This window comes from Hypomesus transpacificus, chromosome 20, assembly GCF_021917145.1.
Source record: "Hypomesus transpacificus isolate Combined female chromosome 20, fHypTra1, whole genome shotgun sequence".
NCBI classification, from domain to species: domain Eukaryota; kingdom Metazoa; phylum Chordata; class Actinopteri; order Osmeriformes; family Osmeridae; genus Hypomesus; species Hypomesus transpacificus.
Genome location: NC_061079.1, coordinates 2,180,907 through 2,196,375, shown reverse-complemented (window position 1 = coordinate 2,196,375; position 15,469 = coordinate 2,180,907). Strand labels below are relative to the sequence as shown.

General features: G+C 44.1%; 1 protein-coding gene across 2 annotated transcripts in view; it reads left to right on the top strand.

The window, feature by feature from the left end:
- Positions 1-701: 701 nt before the first annotated feature.
- gria1b (glutamate receptor, ionotropic, AMPA 1b) overlaps positions 702-15,469 on the top strand; it is a 52,794-nt gene continuing 38,026 nt past the window's right edge. For both annotated transcript variants that reach the window (XM_047043331.1, XM_047043332.1), the window contains exons 1-2: positions 702-1,098; positions 1,357-1,491. In XM_047043331.1, coding sequence (XP_046899287.1) covers positions 1,014-1,098; positions 1,357-1,491 — 220 coding nt within the window. In that variant the 5' untranslated portion in view covers positions 702-1,013. The remainder of the gene's footprint in view (positions 1,099-1,356; positions 1,492-15,469) is intronic.

Below are 15,469 nucleotides of genomic sequence, written 5' to 3'. Positions count from 1 at the left end.
TTACTGAAACAATCTGTCTCCGTGATTCCATAATCTATGATCACAGCAGCGCGAGCTGCAGCAGACCGGAGACCGGGGACCGGGGAGCGGGGGATGATGAGGCCAAATGCGCTCGTAATGAGCCTATTATCAGCCCCATCAGGCAGTCACCGAGCACGGCCGTTAACTCGCTGCGCGCGAGGAGTCCCGATGCGCCTAGATTAGAGCCCGCGTGAGAAGCTTGAATTCGCGTGCCAGTTCAGATAAAAGCACGCCGTCTTGTAGTCAGATTTCTGCCACCGCAGCAAAAAAATTAACTGTGCTAATTACAGCAGCGTCTTAGAAACTAGACTACACATGTAGAAGTTAAGCCGTTAGGACAGGCTTCTCTTTGAGCAGATGCATTGGAGGTGAATGATCTGGGCTATACCTCTGTAGCCTACATGAAGTTGAAGTTACTATAATAAAACGGTTATTGTAATAATAAACTACTGTATGTAGTATTGAGACTAGGCCTGCCTCCTGTACCGACATATAAAAAGTTTGTGTGTGTGTGCCTGTAGGCTATACAAGTACAACGCAGCCCTTTTGCATTATGTCGCTTGTAGAAATGTTTCATCCTGAAAAGAGGAATCAGTCATTCCCAGTTTCTCTATCAACACTGATTAGTCAAACCGCTGCGCTTCCTGACAGTGAATGACAGCGCTGACGGAGGCCGAGAGAGCCGTGGTGACCTCCCATTACCACGCTGATATAACCGGAGTTTTTCTCACAGTCTGTGATGATGTAGGTACGACTCTCTCTCTCAGTCGCAGTCGGCGCTTCGATTGGCATGGTTATTACCGCTGGCTCTGCGCGCACAGCAGGGAGAGCGAGAGAAAGCGGCTGAGGCAAAAGCTCCGCATTATCTTTTTAACCTCCATTACAATATGGATACGTTTTGAATCAACCGATACAGGTTTTTCGGAGGGAATTGGAAACAAACCTGTGGATGGATTTTATTTCTTTGTTTTGTCGCCAATGCTAAAGGAAATATGCAGCAAAGCTTCATCTTGGTGTTTGTCAGTTTTTTGCTCGGATGTTGTCGTGGTACAAGTTTCCCAAGTAATATCAACATAGGTGAGCTTTACGAACACGTAATGACGTGTGTAATCCTCAATATGTAATCCATTAGCCATTGGCCGACTATTTTGTCGTTTACATGAACGGCTGCGTAATGATAACGAAGTGCACTCAAGTTTCACGACTGTCTTGTGTCGTAGGCTGCGTATTGTCTTGTAAAACACATACACAACACGTTCTTTGAATCCCAAATGTATGTAAAGCCTTGTTCTGTCAGGTTGAATGAAGGAATTACTTTTTGTATCTGTTTCGCAGGCGGGTTGTTCCCAACCGGCTCTCACGAATATGAGGTGTTCCGGTTCGCCCTCTCGCGCCACCAGGACATCCCCAAGCTTGTACCGCAGGTGGATATGGTTGACACCAGCAGTAGCTTCGCCATGACATATGCCTGTAAGTATATCCCTTCACAGGGAACTGGGTAGCAGAGCCAAAATAGTCGAGTGGCCCTCATCTTTTTGGACGCCTAGGAAACCCACTCTTAACTTAAACCTAACATAAACAGATCACCGTCCTGACTGCATTCTGTAGTGTAAGCAGTTCTTCATTAAGTATACCTACACGGCAGACTTAGTTTAGCTGCGAGCTTATTGTCGTGTCTAGCATGCTGTCTCTCCGCGCAGAGGCGCGGGGCCGGTGGAGGTGTCAACGCGCTGCGGGCGAGCAACACCAATCTGTTGCTCTGCGATAACGTACGCGGTGTCCGGTGATCCCTCTTTCACTGACTGGGCTTCGGAAATGAGTTCAGTCATTGTTGCTTGCAGCAGAAACGAAACATGTATTTGTTCTGGTTTATTCGCCTTTTCCTGTATTTACAATGAAGCAATGCATTTGCTATGCTGCTTAACACGAAGCAGTAAAAGGGGCATCGGGTTGATGTACGCAGTCCTATGCTCTGGCCGAATAGCGAGTTTTCCAAACTCAGTACTTGACATGCTGAACAAGTTCTGTTGGCAGCATTGGACCAGCATGGACCAGTTCCAACGTTTTATCATTTCTGGCGTGCCTTTGTAGCGCTTGTTATTGAAAGCCTTTTGTCACAATTGTTGAAGCGCAAGGCAATACATTTGTAGTCTGCCTCTCTCTCCAAGTCTCCCCAGGGAACCTGTTCCTCCCTCCTCTCTCTCCTGATTCAGTCCCTCAGTCTCTCCTCATCCAGTCCTCCCTCTCACTCTCTCGGTGGTCCATTCCTCTTTTCCATTCTCTCTCTCTCTCTCTCTCTCTCTCTCTCTCTCTCTCTCTCTCTCTCTCTCTCTCTCTCTCTCTTTCACTCTCTCTTTCACTGTGTCTCTCTCTCTTTCACTCTCTCACTCTTGTCTCTTTCTGTTTCTCTCTCTTTCACTCGCTCTTTCACTCTGTCTCTCTCCATGTCTCTCTCTGTCTCTCTTTGTCTCTCTATGTCTCTCTATGTCTTTATCTGTCTGTCTGTCTGTCTGTCTCCTTGTCTCTCTCTCTCTGTCCTGGTGGAGAGAGACAGTCATTCAGCTGTCAGTCAGGCCCTGCTGTAACACTGATGGAGCTGAGACCCTCCAGACAGCCTGCATTACTCACCAGCTAGCCTGATTGGCAGGCTGACTGACTGACTGGCAGACTGGATGGTAGACTGGCTGCCTGGCTGGCTGGCTAACTGGTACCTGGCTACTGTATACCAGCTCAGAGCTCAACGCTCAAGCAAAGTTCAGCTACTGTGTGGAACACTTGGTGCTCTACAGTATATAGGGTTTGTTGATTGGTTGACAAGCCTCATTATCAACTTTTTTACACCCAAATCCTTCCCTCCGCCCCTCTAGAGGGAAGGAGAGGACCCAGGATGGAACCCTGAAGAGGGCAGGAGAGGGGAGGACTGTAGTTTTAAACTCCTTAAAACAATAAAAATGCAAATTATTGCAAAACCAAGTTATCACACAATTTGATAGTGAAATCAGACATGATAACAACCAACTATGTAGACGGAAAAGTAAGGCTGCAACTAAGGATTATTTTAATAATCATTTAATCTGTCTATTGTTTTTTCGATTAATCGATTGATCGGATAAAAATTGGGCTCAAGCCATTGGCGAGCACAACCATTGTTCTCAAATATATTTATTGTGAGAATGCTGTTAAGCATTCTCACTGTTGCTTTTCAACTTCTCAGTTCTTCCGCCGTTTTTTGGCCTTTAACTAGTCCTGCATACTTTCACCCATTCCTACAATTTTTGTATCAAAATGTTCAGCTCCTTCAGGAGATGATCGCTATGACTTCTGGTATTTCTCACTTTTATACTTTTTAAAGAATTAAGGTTTTTGTGCAAATTATTCTCCCATTGAAAGTAATGGTAAATTCTTTCAAATCATTAAAAAGCTTCCTCCTCTTTCAAACTTAACTACTTCAGCATACTTTCAGCTAGAGACACCATTCGGCCTTTAAAATGTTCACAAGACAGTCAGCTATTCCCAAATGATTCAGCTCTTTCAAATATATTCAGCCAATTTTGAATTGTGACAGTTTGAAATACATGAAAAATGTAGCTCCTTCTTGATTTTTATGATTGAGCAGCCAGCAGAGTGGCATACTGATATTTCTGATATTCAACTAAATTGTCAAACAAATTCCTCTGATGTTCATATAGTTTAACTTACAGAAACAAGTTTGACCTTAAAATGTAGGAAAACTTGTCCTCTTTCAGCCAATTTAACTACTAAAGAGCTGACATTTATAGATTTTGGGTTTTGAGCATTGAAGCGAGAGCAGCCTTTCAAATTCTCTCACTAACTTCAATGGGGAGGTGGGTAAAATTAGTCAGAGAATTTCGAAAGTAGACGTGTTTTTAAACTGCCGGTAGAGTCGTATTTCTGACCGCACAGACATATAAAGGACCTCTCTGGTTTCGGCAGAGTCTTGGGTCTCGGAAAATATCCTAATTTTTGGGATTGGACGTATAGTTTTGCGTCTAGGTTAACTTGTTTGAGGTGTGGATTCCAGCTAAATGTGTTTTTTCTCTCTGCCCAGCTCGTTAGCGATCACAGCTGCGCCATCACCGTGGCAACCAAACAGACACGCACCATGAAAGCAGAATTGGGTGACGTTTTGGAAACTGCGAAAAGAGTTGTACTTCTGACCGCACAGACACATAAAGGATATCAATGGTTTCGGCAGAGTCTTGGGTCTCGGAAAATTTCCTTATTTTTGGGATTGGATGTACAGTTTTGCGTCTGGGTTAACTTGTTTGAGGTGTGGATTCTAGCTACATTTCTCATAATCGAGCTAGCGCGATGGCTCTCCATAACTAAAAACGGTTCGACTTTTTTTCCACAATCGACCAAACAAGATATGTACATTGAGCTTAAAGTGTACATAATCTAGCTAGATAATTTTTATTTTAGCAATTATTACAGAAATCTGCAAAAATCGAGGCTCACTGTTATAGCTGACCGTCACGAACAGCCAAACCAGGCCTTTGGTAAGTGTTTGCACTGCTGGCGTTAATCCTACGAACAAACGCTAAGTAACTGGAAAACTTTTACTGTTATTTGATGATAATGAACACATATGTAAAGTAACCTGTCTTTACTCTAAATATCTTCTCCGTTTTCAATTTGAAGTTGTAGCCTACATCTAGCTTATGTAGGAAATATTCCATTGCATCCTCTCTAGCTTCACGCCTTCGGTTATTATTCAAGCCGTAGCTACGGTGTTATATTATACCACTTTGACACACTTGCAAGAAATGATCCGCTGCTTAGATGTATCATGATCTTGTTATTTACGTATAAAAAACTCACCAGGGACAACGACAACATCGGCAACCCTGCACTATGAAAATATACTATTTTGATGTCATCTTAAAGTGTCTGAACAGGACTGGGTGCCCAGCTAACACATTTACGTTGCCCTGACGTTGTCGCAACGTCACGCGATCACCAAACATACGTTGCCGCAACGTCTTTGGCGACGTTGCGGGACCGTGCATCTGTGGGGCGCCAGTAGGTTGCCGCAACGTCATCTTGTGACGTTGCCAGTCCGTAACCGTGACGTCGTGGCAACGTTAATTTTCTGACGTTGCCAGTCCGTAACTGCGACGTCGTCGCAACGTTATTTTCCGACGTTGCCAGTCGGTAACCGCAACCTCCTAGCAACGTTGTTTTGGGACGTTGCCAATCCGTAACCGCGACGTCGTGGCAACGTTATTTTCCGACGCTGCCAGTCGGTAACCGCGACCTCCTAGCAACGTTGTTTTGTGACGTTGCCAGTCCGTAACGGCGACCTCCTAGCAACGTAATTTTGTGACGTTGCTAGTCCGTAACTGCAACGTCAACAATTTACTTAATTATGAAGTAACCTATATTTCATATGCAGACCTCATTTGCCCAGAAGGCTACTTGTTTTGGTATAATAGATAGCCAACGTTAGGAAATGCAGGCACGCATGATTAGTTTCCCCTCCGTCTTGAACCTGAAACCTAGATTCTAGGTTAGAAATGTTGCCAGTCTGTTGCCAATGACCAACGGTTGCTACCCTTTTCCAGCAAGTTCAAGTCATTCCAGTGTTGTCCTTTTACCTTCAAATTCGTTCAACCCAGACTTCAGCAACTGGAGCCGAGTGCACCAGCTGGGCGTACGCCTGGACGTACGCTACGTCCGACGTAGAATTGAAAGTTACGACTAACTTAAAGTTACGACTAGTGCACCAGTTAGACTTATGTGCTGCACCTGGGTGCACATTTTACGCCTAGTGGGGAGCAGGCGTAAGTTGGAAATATCTTATCCATGGTAGCCTAATTAGGGCTAACACTAGTTTGATCGCACATGCAGCGCGTCTTGTTAATAGGCAACATGGAAAGGGCATTAAGGCGAGAAAGTCGTCCGTGGTAGCAGAAATCCACTGTTAATTTTGTTGTTGATCGATTTCCAGCTGATTGTTTCTGTTTGTCTGTGTTGATATTATTATACATTTCCCCGTGAACACGCTTCTATTCTCAGTATACAAACTATATGTTTTCTAATTTCTCTATCAGTAAAATGTATTTTCCTTTTCTTTAGTTTTTCTTTATCCATGGCTTGTTTTGAAGGGAGATAGGCTAGCTATAAAGTGCGCTTCGGATAGGCTCAGAGAATGTCTAAAAAGCCCGTGGACTGGCTCTGATAGGCTCTTAAATGTGTTGCTTGGCAACGATCGAAGCTTTCGCATTTTCGCAAGGACGCGCATCTTAAGACCAGACGTAGCTACGACCTTGGTCTGTCAAGCTTGGTGCACTTGGTGTAAATTCAAATCACAAAGTCGGACGTAGCTAAGACCGACGTAAGAGTTAAGACCAACTTTTTTACGCCCAGCTGGTGCACTCGGCTCCAGGTTTTCTGCTCAATTTTCACATTTTCCTTTAGCTCATCTTTCTGAAATGTTCCCCTATTTGTTTTGCATTTTTCTTCTCCTTTTCTTATGTTTTCTGCCTTCATCTTGCTCCAGGTCTTTTCAAAAATACCTTTCACAGCAGTACCTTCCAACTGCCAGTACTTTTGCATTTTTCTTCTCTTTTCTGTACTTTTCTGCCTTCATCTTGCTGCAGGTCCTTTATAACATACATTTCAGGCCTTTTAAAACTCCAGCAAATAATCTTCTGCTAAATGTTAAAATGTTATGCATCGTTCCTCTTCTTTCTGATTTTTGTCACTTTTTGTTTGCATTTTTCGTCTCTTTTCTGTAGTTTTAAGCCTTCGTCCAGCTCCAGCCCCTATTTAAAATACCTTTCGGGCGCTTTGAAGCTTCAGCTTATAACTTTCTACAAAATGTTCAGCTTTTTTAGCATGGTCAGCTATCCCCATTCAGGTTTTCAGCATTCTCACTGCTGTTTCGCAGGAACAGCCTTTTCTAGTTGTTATTATTTTCCCACCCCTAAAGATCCCTCAATTTTTGGACTACATAGACAACGTCAGTTTCAAAATGTTCGCCTTGGTCCCGATTGCGTTGCTTGTATAGGGATTTACGTTCCGTTGCACGGTTTAGGCTGAAATTACGTTTTTGTGGCAAAAAGTGCTTTGTGTGGCAGAAGGGATCTCAGTGCTAGCCTAACGTCACAACGTCAGCACACGTTAGCAACGACGCATAGAAACGCCGTTCTAGGAAGACAGACAGCTATATCAGCGAGCCCTCAAGCATTAGTACCGTAGCTAAGAGTCTAGGAAAGTTTGGCGTGATGGAGCCGACCAGTTAAATACTTATTTAGCACTAGCGTTGCTACCTGCATATACCTATAGCTGGCAGCTGTGCTCCATTTTGCTCCTAGATTCAGACCAAGCCCCGGTAAATTGTAGAGCTAGCTAACTACTACACTACTAAACTACTACAATTTCCCCAGAAATTTTTACAATTTCCCCAGAAACTTTTACAATTTCCCCAAAGATTTTCCAACCCAAAGATGACTTAAGTCATACTGATTTCTCTGCCTCCGCCATGTGTTTCAGAACAAAGTTACGGGTCTCTCCTATGGTCTTTCCTCTACCTCTGCTCCGCTTTGCTCGCTCTTTTTATTTTATTTTTGCTCTGCTCCACGCTCAACTCAACTTTTTTTTATACTCAAACATCTCCGCGACTTAATGAGTGGTGTAATAGTTATGCGACACAACAAATTGATAATGACATTTGTTGCCAACGCTTTTAGTAATCGATTCGTTGTTGCAGCCCTAGTCAAAAGACCGAATGGAGCAAATCTTGCCATCCACCACAATAAACTGATATAGCCAAAGCTGGCCCCATGTCGATGTCCACAAGCAACACATTCAAGATACGCAAAGGTTGTGTGTCTCATCCTTCAAATGTTGATCCTGGTGGTGAGGGAGGAGGTGGTCCTGACCAGCGACCTGGCCACAGTCAAGCCAGCAGAGGGCGCTGCTGAGGCTGGGAGGGGGAACGGGACAACAGGAAGTGAGATATTGACGAGGGAGTGAAGCGCACATGGAGAAACGAGAGACAGAGAGAGAATGAGAGACAGAGAGAGAGAGAGAGAGAGAGAGAGAGAGAGAGAGAGAGAGAGAGAGAGAGAGAGGGAGAGAGAGAGAGAGAGAGAAAGGGAGGGAGGGAGAGTTAGAGGCGAGAAAAAGAAATTGAGAGGGAAATTATAGAAAAAGGCATGAAGTAGGGAAGAGAGAGAGCTGTCACTGAGCTGTCTATAATTAGTCTTGAGGGAACATTCCCTGTGATGTGTTGTGGAGTCATTCACGGTATCCCTGGAAAGTGTGACAGTGGATGTGCACTTCCTGTCAGCAGATCTGCACTTCCTGTCAGCCTGCTCCCATGCTGTCACCCCCCCCCCCCCCCCCCCCCATCAGCCTGCAAGCAACCAGCCAGTAAAAAGAAAGCTTGACTCAACAAGTAATAACAATCATTCACCAATCAATTAGCCAGTTATTACCAAAACGGTAAGTAACTGCCAGACAATAAACAACCAACCAGTAAACAATCAGAATGTAAACAACCAGGCTGTAAAAAAAAAGCTGGTACACAATCAGCCAGTAAGCCAGCATGCCACTGGAGCAGGCAGGCAGAATGAGTCAGTGTACTGCCAGGCTGGACAGTCTTCCAGGGCTGGCTGGGTGTTCCAGTCCCCAGTGTTTGATTCCCAGTCTGACGTTGCCCGCAACTGGTTGACGCTCTCTACGTCTGTGCCAAAGCCCCTCTTTATCAGCGATGGGCAGATTGTATCCGAATTCTCGGATGATTACTGGAATGAAAACGGCACCGTGGAACACAGTGGTACTAACAGGGGACAGCGTCACTGGCTGGTTGGCTAGTTTATTGACTGCCAGGATGGTTGACTGGCAGGCCGGTTGACTAGCAGGCTGTTTCACTGGCTGGATTACTGACCTGGGGTCTCATTTATAAAGCTTGCGTACGCACAAAACGGGGCTGAAAGTGTGCGTACGCCACTTTCCACGTAAAGGTTGTGATTTATAAAAACAAACTTGACGGGAGAATGTGCGGTCCTCCACGCAAACTCTGATCCTCCCGTAGGCCTACGCACATTTTGGAAACAGTTGGAATTGGCGACTCAGATGACCGTACTGTAGTCAGACTGCAGAAATTGAATGTTGGAACATTACTGGTAATATTTATATATTTGGTTTTCCTCGTACACATTCTTTTCATTCAATTTCATGATTATCATGAAGATTACATCCAGCAGTGGTAATTGCGCTTGTACTGAGTGATAATAGTTCCATAAAAACCTTGTACAATCCAACTCAAATTTTAAATCAAAATTCAGCGCTTCCTCACCATCAGATTGTCCACTACGGGGGTGCAGGAGGGGGAGATTCCCCGACTGCATGGAATACAGGATAACATCACATATACCTTTAGATAACTGCAGAACACAGTGTATACATATTTATTTAATACTGTGCAAATATCTTCATGTGTCAAAAACTGGAAATACAGTAGTTAAGCTCCCGTGAATCGCTACACTCTACGTCCTAGTTATCAGTCCAGACTTTTATCTACTGTTCATAAACACTTTTGTTTTCAAATTGTATCTCGACTCGCGGTATCACTGGCATAGTTGACACCACTGCACAGTTTTTTTAAATTGGTGATCTACAGGCCTCCAAATTTTTGGAGTTTTAGGGCTCCACCAATATAACAGTGTCTGAGAAGATTTGATGTCATGCTATGATTCACCGTAAAGAACAATCGCATGCCAGGGTCATGATGAGATACTAGATTAGCATTCATGAGGTGCTTTGCATTGACTATGGCTGTGTCTACTACCGCGCACTTTATGAAGTAGTACATTGCAATACAGTGCACTGCAATACAGTGCATTTACATCTGTAGTGCACTCCGTCGCTGAGTAGTGCTGTCTCAAATGGAACACTTAAGTTAACCACTTGGTGGTAAGTGACGGAAGCAAATCTGCAAAACGAATGCGCTAATCTCCACCCCAAGTGGAAAAAGCTGCCGAAAGGGCTCCTCCTCTTCACTATGTTGCCAAGATGGCGTCCGTTTAGGGCGAGTAGTGTCCATCGTTGTACACAGTTTTTTGAGACCGTTTGCAGTGTGCAGTTTGTTGGTACTGTATAATTCAGTTTGTGTGTGTTTGAGTTTGTGTCTGCTATGGGTACATGTATGTGAATGGTAAATAACTGTATGTGTGTTCATGTGTATGTGTGTGCATTTTGTGGCATGCGCAAGTGTGTGTTCGTGCGTGTGCATGTGAGTCTGTGTTTGTGTGTGTGTAAGTGTGTGTTAGCACAGGGCAACGCCTCTGAGAACTCATTTTGAATCCATTATTCATCCTATCATTACTGGAGTGATTAGACTGTTGTCGAAGAGCTGCTGTTAACTGGGGTCTGCTCTGTGCTAGCAGCCTTTGTTAAAAAGCCATTTATGTGAGATGAGAGTGACAGTGTGCGGGTGTGTGTGTGTGTTTATGCTTGTGGATCCGCATGAGTGTGTACATGTGTATGTTTGTGCCAGCCTCTGTGTGTGTGTGTGTGTGTGTGTGTGATGACAGGGCAGCAGGGTAGGCACTCTCCAGAGTCAGGGCAGAGTAACGCTACAGATTAGCATATCAAGGCTGTATCTGCAGTTCAGGTGACAGAACCACAACACAAGCTGGGTGGGTAGTGGGTGTGTAGTGTAGGACAGGGGTAGGCAACCCTGGTCCTCGAGGGCCGCTGTCCTGCATGTTTTAGATGTTTCACTGCACCAGCACAGCTGATTAAAATTAATGGTCATTACCCGGCTTCCACAGAGCTTGATAACGACCCAGTCATTTCGGTGGGTAGTGAGGTTGTTGTTTAGGATATTTCAAAATAACGTGTTGGTTATGATAGTCCAAAACAGGTTCCAAAAACCAGGTTCCCTAGTCATTCCACTACAGCGCTCACACTCTCCCGAGTACGAATCACTGTCACCTGTTCCTCATCAGCAATCACCACCAGTACTTCAGCACACACCTCAGTTACTCGTCGTTTAGCCTTCAACATGGTAAAGGACACCTTACCTGCTCGACTTTTAATAGTTTCGCATCATAAGCTTAATTATTCTGTCTCTCACATTTCTTTCCAGCATGCTCCTTCGTGCCGGTGCCTTTGACAATAAACTACCAGTCTCACCAGGCATCTGTCTTTCGGTCTGGTTTATCCAGACTACTGCTCACACAGATACCTTGTTGGAGTCACGTATGTCTCCACTATTGTACACGTTTGTGGTAATTTCTTGATTTCAAAGGAAAGTGTTCCTGTTATTATATTGAATGACTTAAGCAGTGCACTGCTGCCTGCAATACTTAAAGCTTTTTTTTTTAACACATTTAATTTCTAGTATGGTCAGGATCCCAGGCCAGAATTTGGAAAGCAAGTAGGTTTTGGTTGTTTTCAGTGGTTGTTTTTTAATGGTTTTAATTGTTACTCTGTTGTTATATATTTTTTTGTAAAAGATTTTGATTCATATTCACATATTTTCAAAATGTTTCTCCTAGATTTCCCCAATTTGAGATGGAACTACTGCTCTCAATGATATTTTCTTATTTCACATCTCAGAATTGGTTGTGGCCAGTGTTGTATTTCATTGTGTTTGGCACATAGAATAGATTTTTGTCTTTTAAATAAGTAAATGCATAAATATAAATACTTTTTTTTAGATTGTTTGAGGATTGCAGTACCTCAAATGCAGAACATGGAGTTGTCTCAAGGTTCAAGATAATTTCTTATGTTTTTGCTTTCAAACAATCTTTTTTTTCTCATTGGGTTTCTTTTTACTTTCTGAACTTCTTTTGCACCATTGTGAAAGACCCTGTTCATATCACTGACAGCCATCTCAACACCTTCATCACTAATGTAAAAAATAATTGAATTTAGGGCCATTGTGAATTTTGTCACTAGCTGTGTCCCATGTGGAGGTTTGGTTAAGTTTGTCCAGCTCAGATGGCTCACACAGTATGCTTTGTGCTCTGTTTTCATACCACATTGGTGGTCCGAGAGTAGGGTTTGCTGCCTGACAGTGAGTGCATTGAAAGTGGAGGGGGTCTATGTAAGTGACTGCATAGTCAAGGACACTGCATCCAAGTTCTAATCATGTAAATCCCTCTAAGGAGTCCCCTCTGATCTTACCATTTAGTAAGTAGAGGCCTGGGGTTCAAAAGAGATGAACTCCCGAGATGAACTTTGAACTAAGGCCAAACACATGGGTGTTGCTATGTGGGTCTCAATGGTCAGATTTGGATCCTGTCTCTCTCTTTATCTGTCTCTCTGTGTCTTTATGTCGCATCCCGTCTCTATCTCTGTCTTTCTGTCTCTCTCTGTCTGTTTGTCTCTCCGATTTTCTCTTTCTCAGCTCGGAGAACCCGCAGCCTCTTCTTTCCCTCCGCTCTTTATCCCTCCTATCTCCTGGCTTCCTCCATCCTCTGCCCCCCCCCTCTCTCTCTCTTCCCCGCCCAGGGAAGCAGTCAGACAGAACACCCTGGCCACCCTCAGGCAGGAAGGGAAGTTGTCCAATTAGACTGTGTTTGTTGTCTCCTCTTCTCAAGATGAAGACATCCAGATGAAGGAACAGGAGGAGAACAGATGTACCATCCTCCATCCTCCCTGATGTATCTCTGTCTGCTGCTCAGTCTCTTTCATCTCTAACTTGTCAAGATGTTCTTCCACTTCAGACAGGCGCTGTTTGTTAATCACTCCTCCCAGATGCACACACACACTGACACCTGTTCTTAACATCACATAATCAGCTGTGGTTCCCTGGGAAAGGACCTGGTTAGATTGTGAGGGGTGAATGCAGTAGAAGTCTGCATCGGTTACGCTGTAATCCTTGTAGTGCATTGACAGACAGAAGTAGCTAATATCTCCCAGTCAGGTAGATAGAATCAAGGCTTCGATTTGTTGGTAGTGTCAGTGACATCTTTCTGCTGTGAGGAGTTGATTGGCTGCTGTGGTCCCTGCGTCCGCTGGATTTATTTGTCTTGGTATCTGAGATCCTTCCTCCTCTTTCTGCTCCTCTTCCTCCTCCTCAGCATCATCATTCTCTTCCTGTCCCAGGTCTGTCCAGAGAACCTCCCATACATACATGTCTCTGTCTGCCTTACCCGTCTATGTCTCTTCTGGGGTGGAGAGAGACAACAGCAAAGACAGGGATAGACCAGCAGAGAGACAGACGGGAGACAGAGACAAGCAGTGAGAGAGAGGTGGACAAAGAGTTTTAACACCTTTATTATTCCTTTTACGGGTTATCTGAACATTACACTATACTATTGTGACAGGTATGTAACTGTAGCCAGCCACGCTCCGTCACGACAAGGCTCGTTCGCCACTCACTGGGCTCGAACGCACGACCTCCGACTTGCCAAGTGTGACCACTACCAACTACGCCAAAGAAAAGCTAGCTATTCGTTGACGTGGGTGGCCTATTACATACCTGAGGAGTGAGTTTCACCGATTCACTCCGGTTACACTATGCACACACAGAGGACAATAATAAATCAACATTAAAACCAACACCAAAAAACACACTTAGCAGACCATAGGCACTACAAACAAATTGACATAAGCAGAAAAAAAGAAGAAAACGCAAAAACAAGTTATTCCTCCTCCACGTAAGAGTGCACTGTCCCACTCCCAAATATGTTCAAACTTAGAAATAACTTTCATTGCTTTGTGAAAAACGCATTCCAGCCTTATCTTAGCCTTCACCAGTGATGTAAACACAACAGTAAAATGTTGCGCTACCCCAGTGTCTACCCTCCATTTTATACTGCAGTAGGACTGTCAACTTGGCCTGTCCCAACCAAAGATTTACAAGATTACACTTAGCTCACTCTTTTTTTCCGGTAGGGAGAATAAACCCTGAGATACTTAAAATATCTCCGGAGTAGCCACCGGGAGTCAGGTGGCTAAACGGTGAGGGAGTCGGGCTAGTAATCAGAAGGTTGCAGGATCGATTCCCCGCTGTGCCACATGATGTTGTGTCCTTGGGCAAGGCACTTCACCCTACTTGCTTCGGGGGGAATGTCCCTGTACTTACTGTAAGTCGCTCTGGATAAGAGCGTCTGCTAAATGACTAAATGTAAATGTAAATCTCCCACAGGCTGGAGCTGCTCATCTAAAAAAAAAAAAAACGGTATACTCAGTCTGTCACATTACTTGAAGCAATGGAAAATTGTTTCCCTGGACTCACAAAAAGAACATGTGCTATCAGTTTGTGGATTGATTACCGAAACAAAAGCATTTACTGCCACAATCAGATAGATAGATAGATAGATAGATGGATAGATAGATAGATACTTTATTGATTCCTCAGAGGGACATTTTTACGTTTCAGCAGCATGTACAGGGATAAGGCAACATCCACCATGCAACATCCTCCACTGTAAGTACCCCACCCGCTGGTCGCTCCTCTGTTTGTAACCCCAGTGTGGCCCTCCATGGGGTGTCAACTCTACCTTGACTGGTCCACATGTATGATTTGCCCCATCACCTCCCTTAGTCTGTTTGCCAGAGCATTGGAGAGAATTTTGTAATCAGTGCAAAGCAGTGTCACAGGTCTCCAGTTCTTTATCTCGGGTCCCCCTTTTTTGGCAACAATGTTAGGACGGCCCTTTTGCAGCTCAAGGGTAACACCCCATGGTTCAGACTGTCATTTGTGACCTCAAGCATGTCTTCGCCCACTGTTGTCCAAAAAGACTTATAGAACCCTACAGGGAGGCCATCCATCCCAGGAGCCCTGCCACTCTGCATGCCCTGCAGTGCTTGTAACAGTTCCTGTGCAGTCAGAGGGCGTGCAAGATGCACATTTGCCTCTACACATGAGGAATTCTGTCATAGAACTCCTCAGAGTTGTCTCTGCTCACTAGCATACAGATCATCAGTGTAGAACTCGGCAGCCCTTTTCCGTACTTCAGGAAAAGCAATTTTTTTCCTCCAAACCAAAGAAGAACTTTGAAGGGGCATCCATTTTAAAGATATTCTGAAATCTAGATCTTACCTCTGCTCGAAAATCCAGCACCTGAATGTGGCTTCTTTGTCCTTTTTTCTTCAGCGAGAGCTTAGAACTCAACGATATCCGTCTCTAGAGCTTTAATCGATTAGGTAGATATCTTTCTAGTTACATTGAAAGTGTACTGTGAATTGCTGGGCTTGGATCACCCTTGCCGTTTATGAGTATAAACTGTGACTTCTGACACCTCCACTTCTCTTGAAAATAACACAAACACTTCCTAAAATGTAATTATTATTATTAAATATAAATCTAGTAAAGACATGTTAAAATGCCAATAAAAACTTATTGGCTTTACAGAGTTAATGAAAGCAACCTCTGTGACCAGGCTGTGATCTGAGAACCCCACTGGACACTTGTCCTTGAAGCAGTATATTCTGTCCAACCTAGCCAGAGAGATGGTAT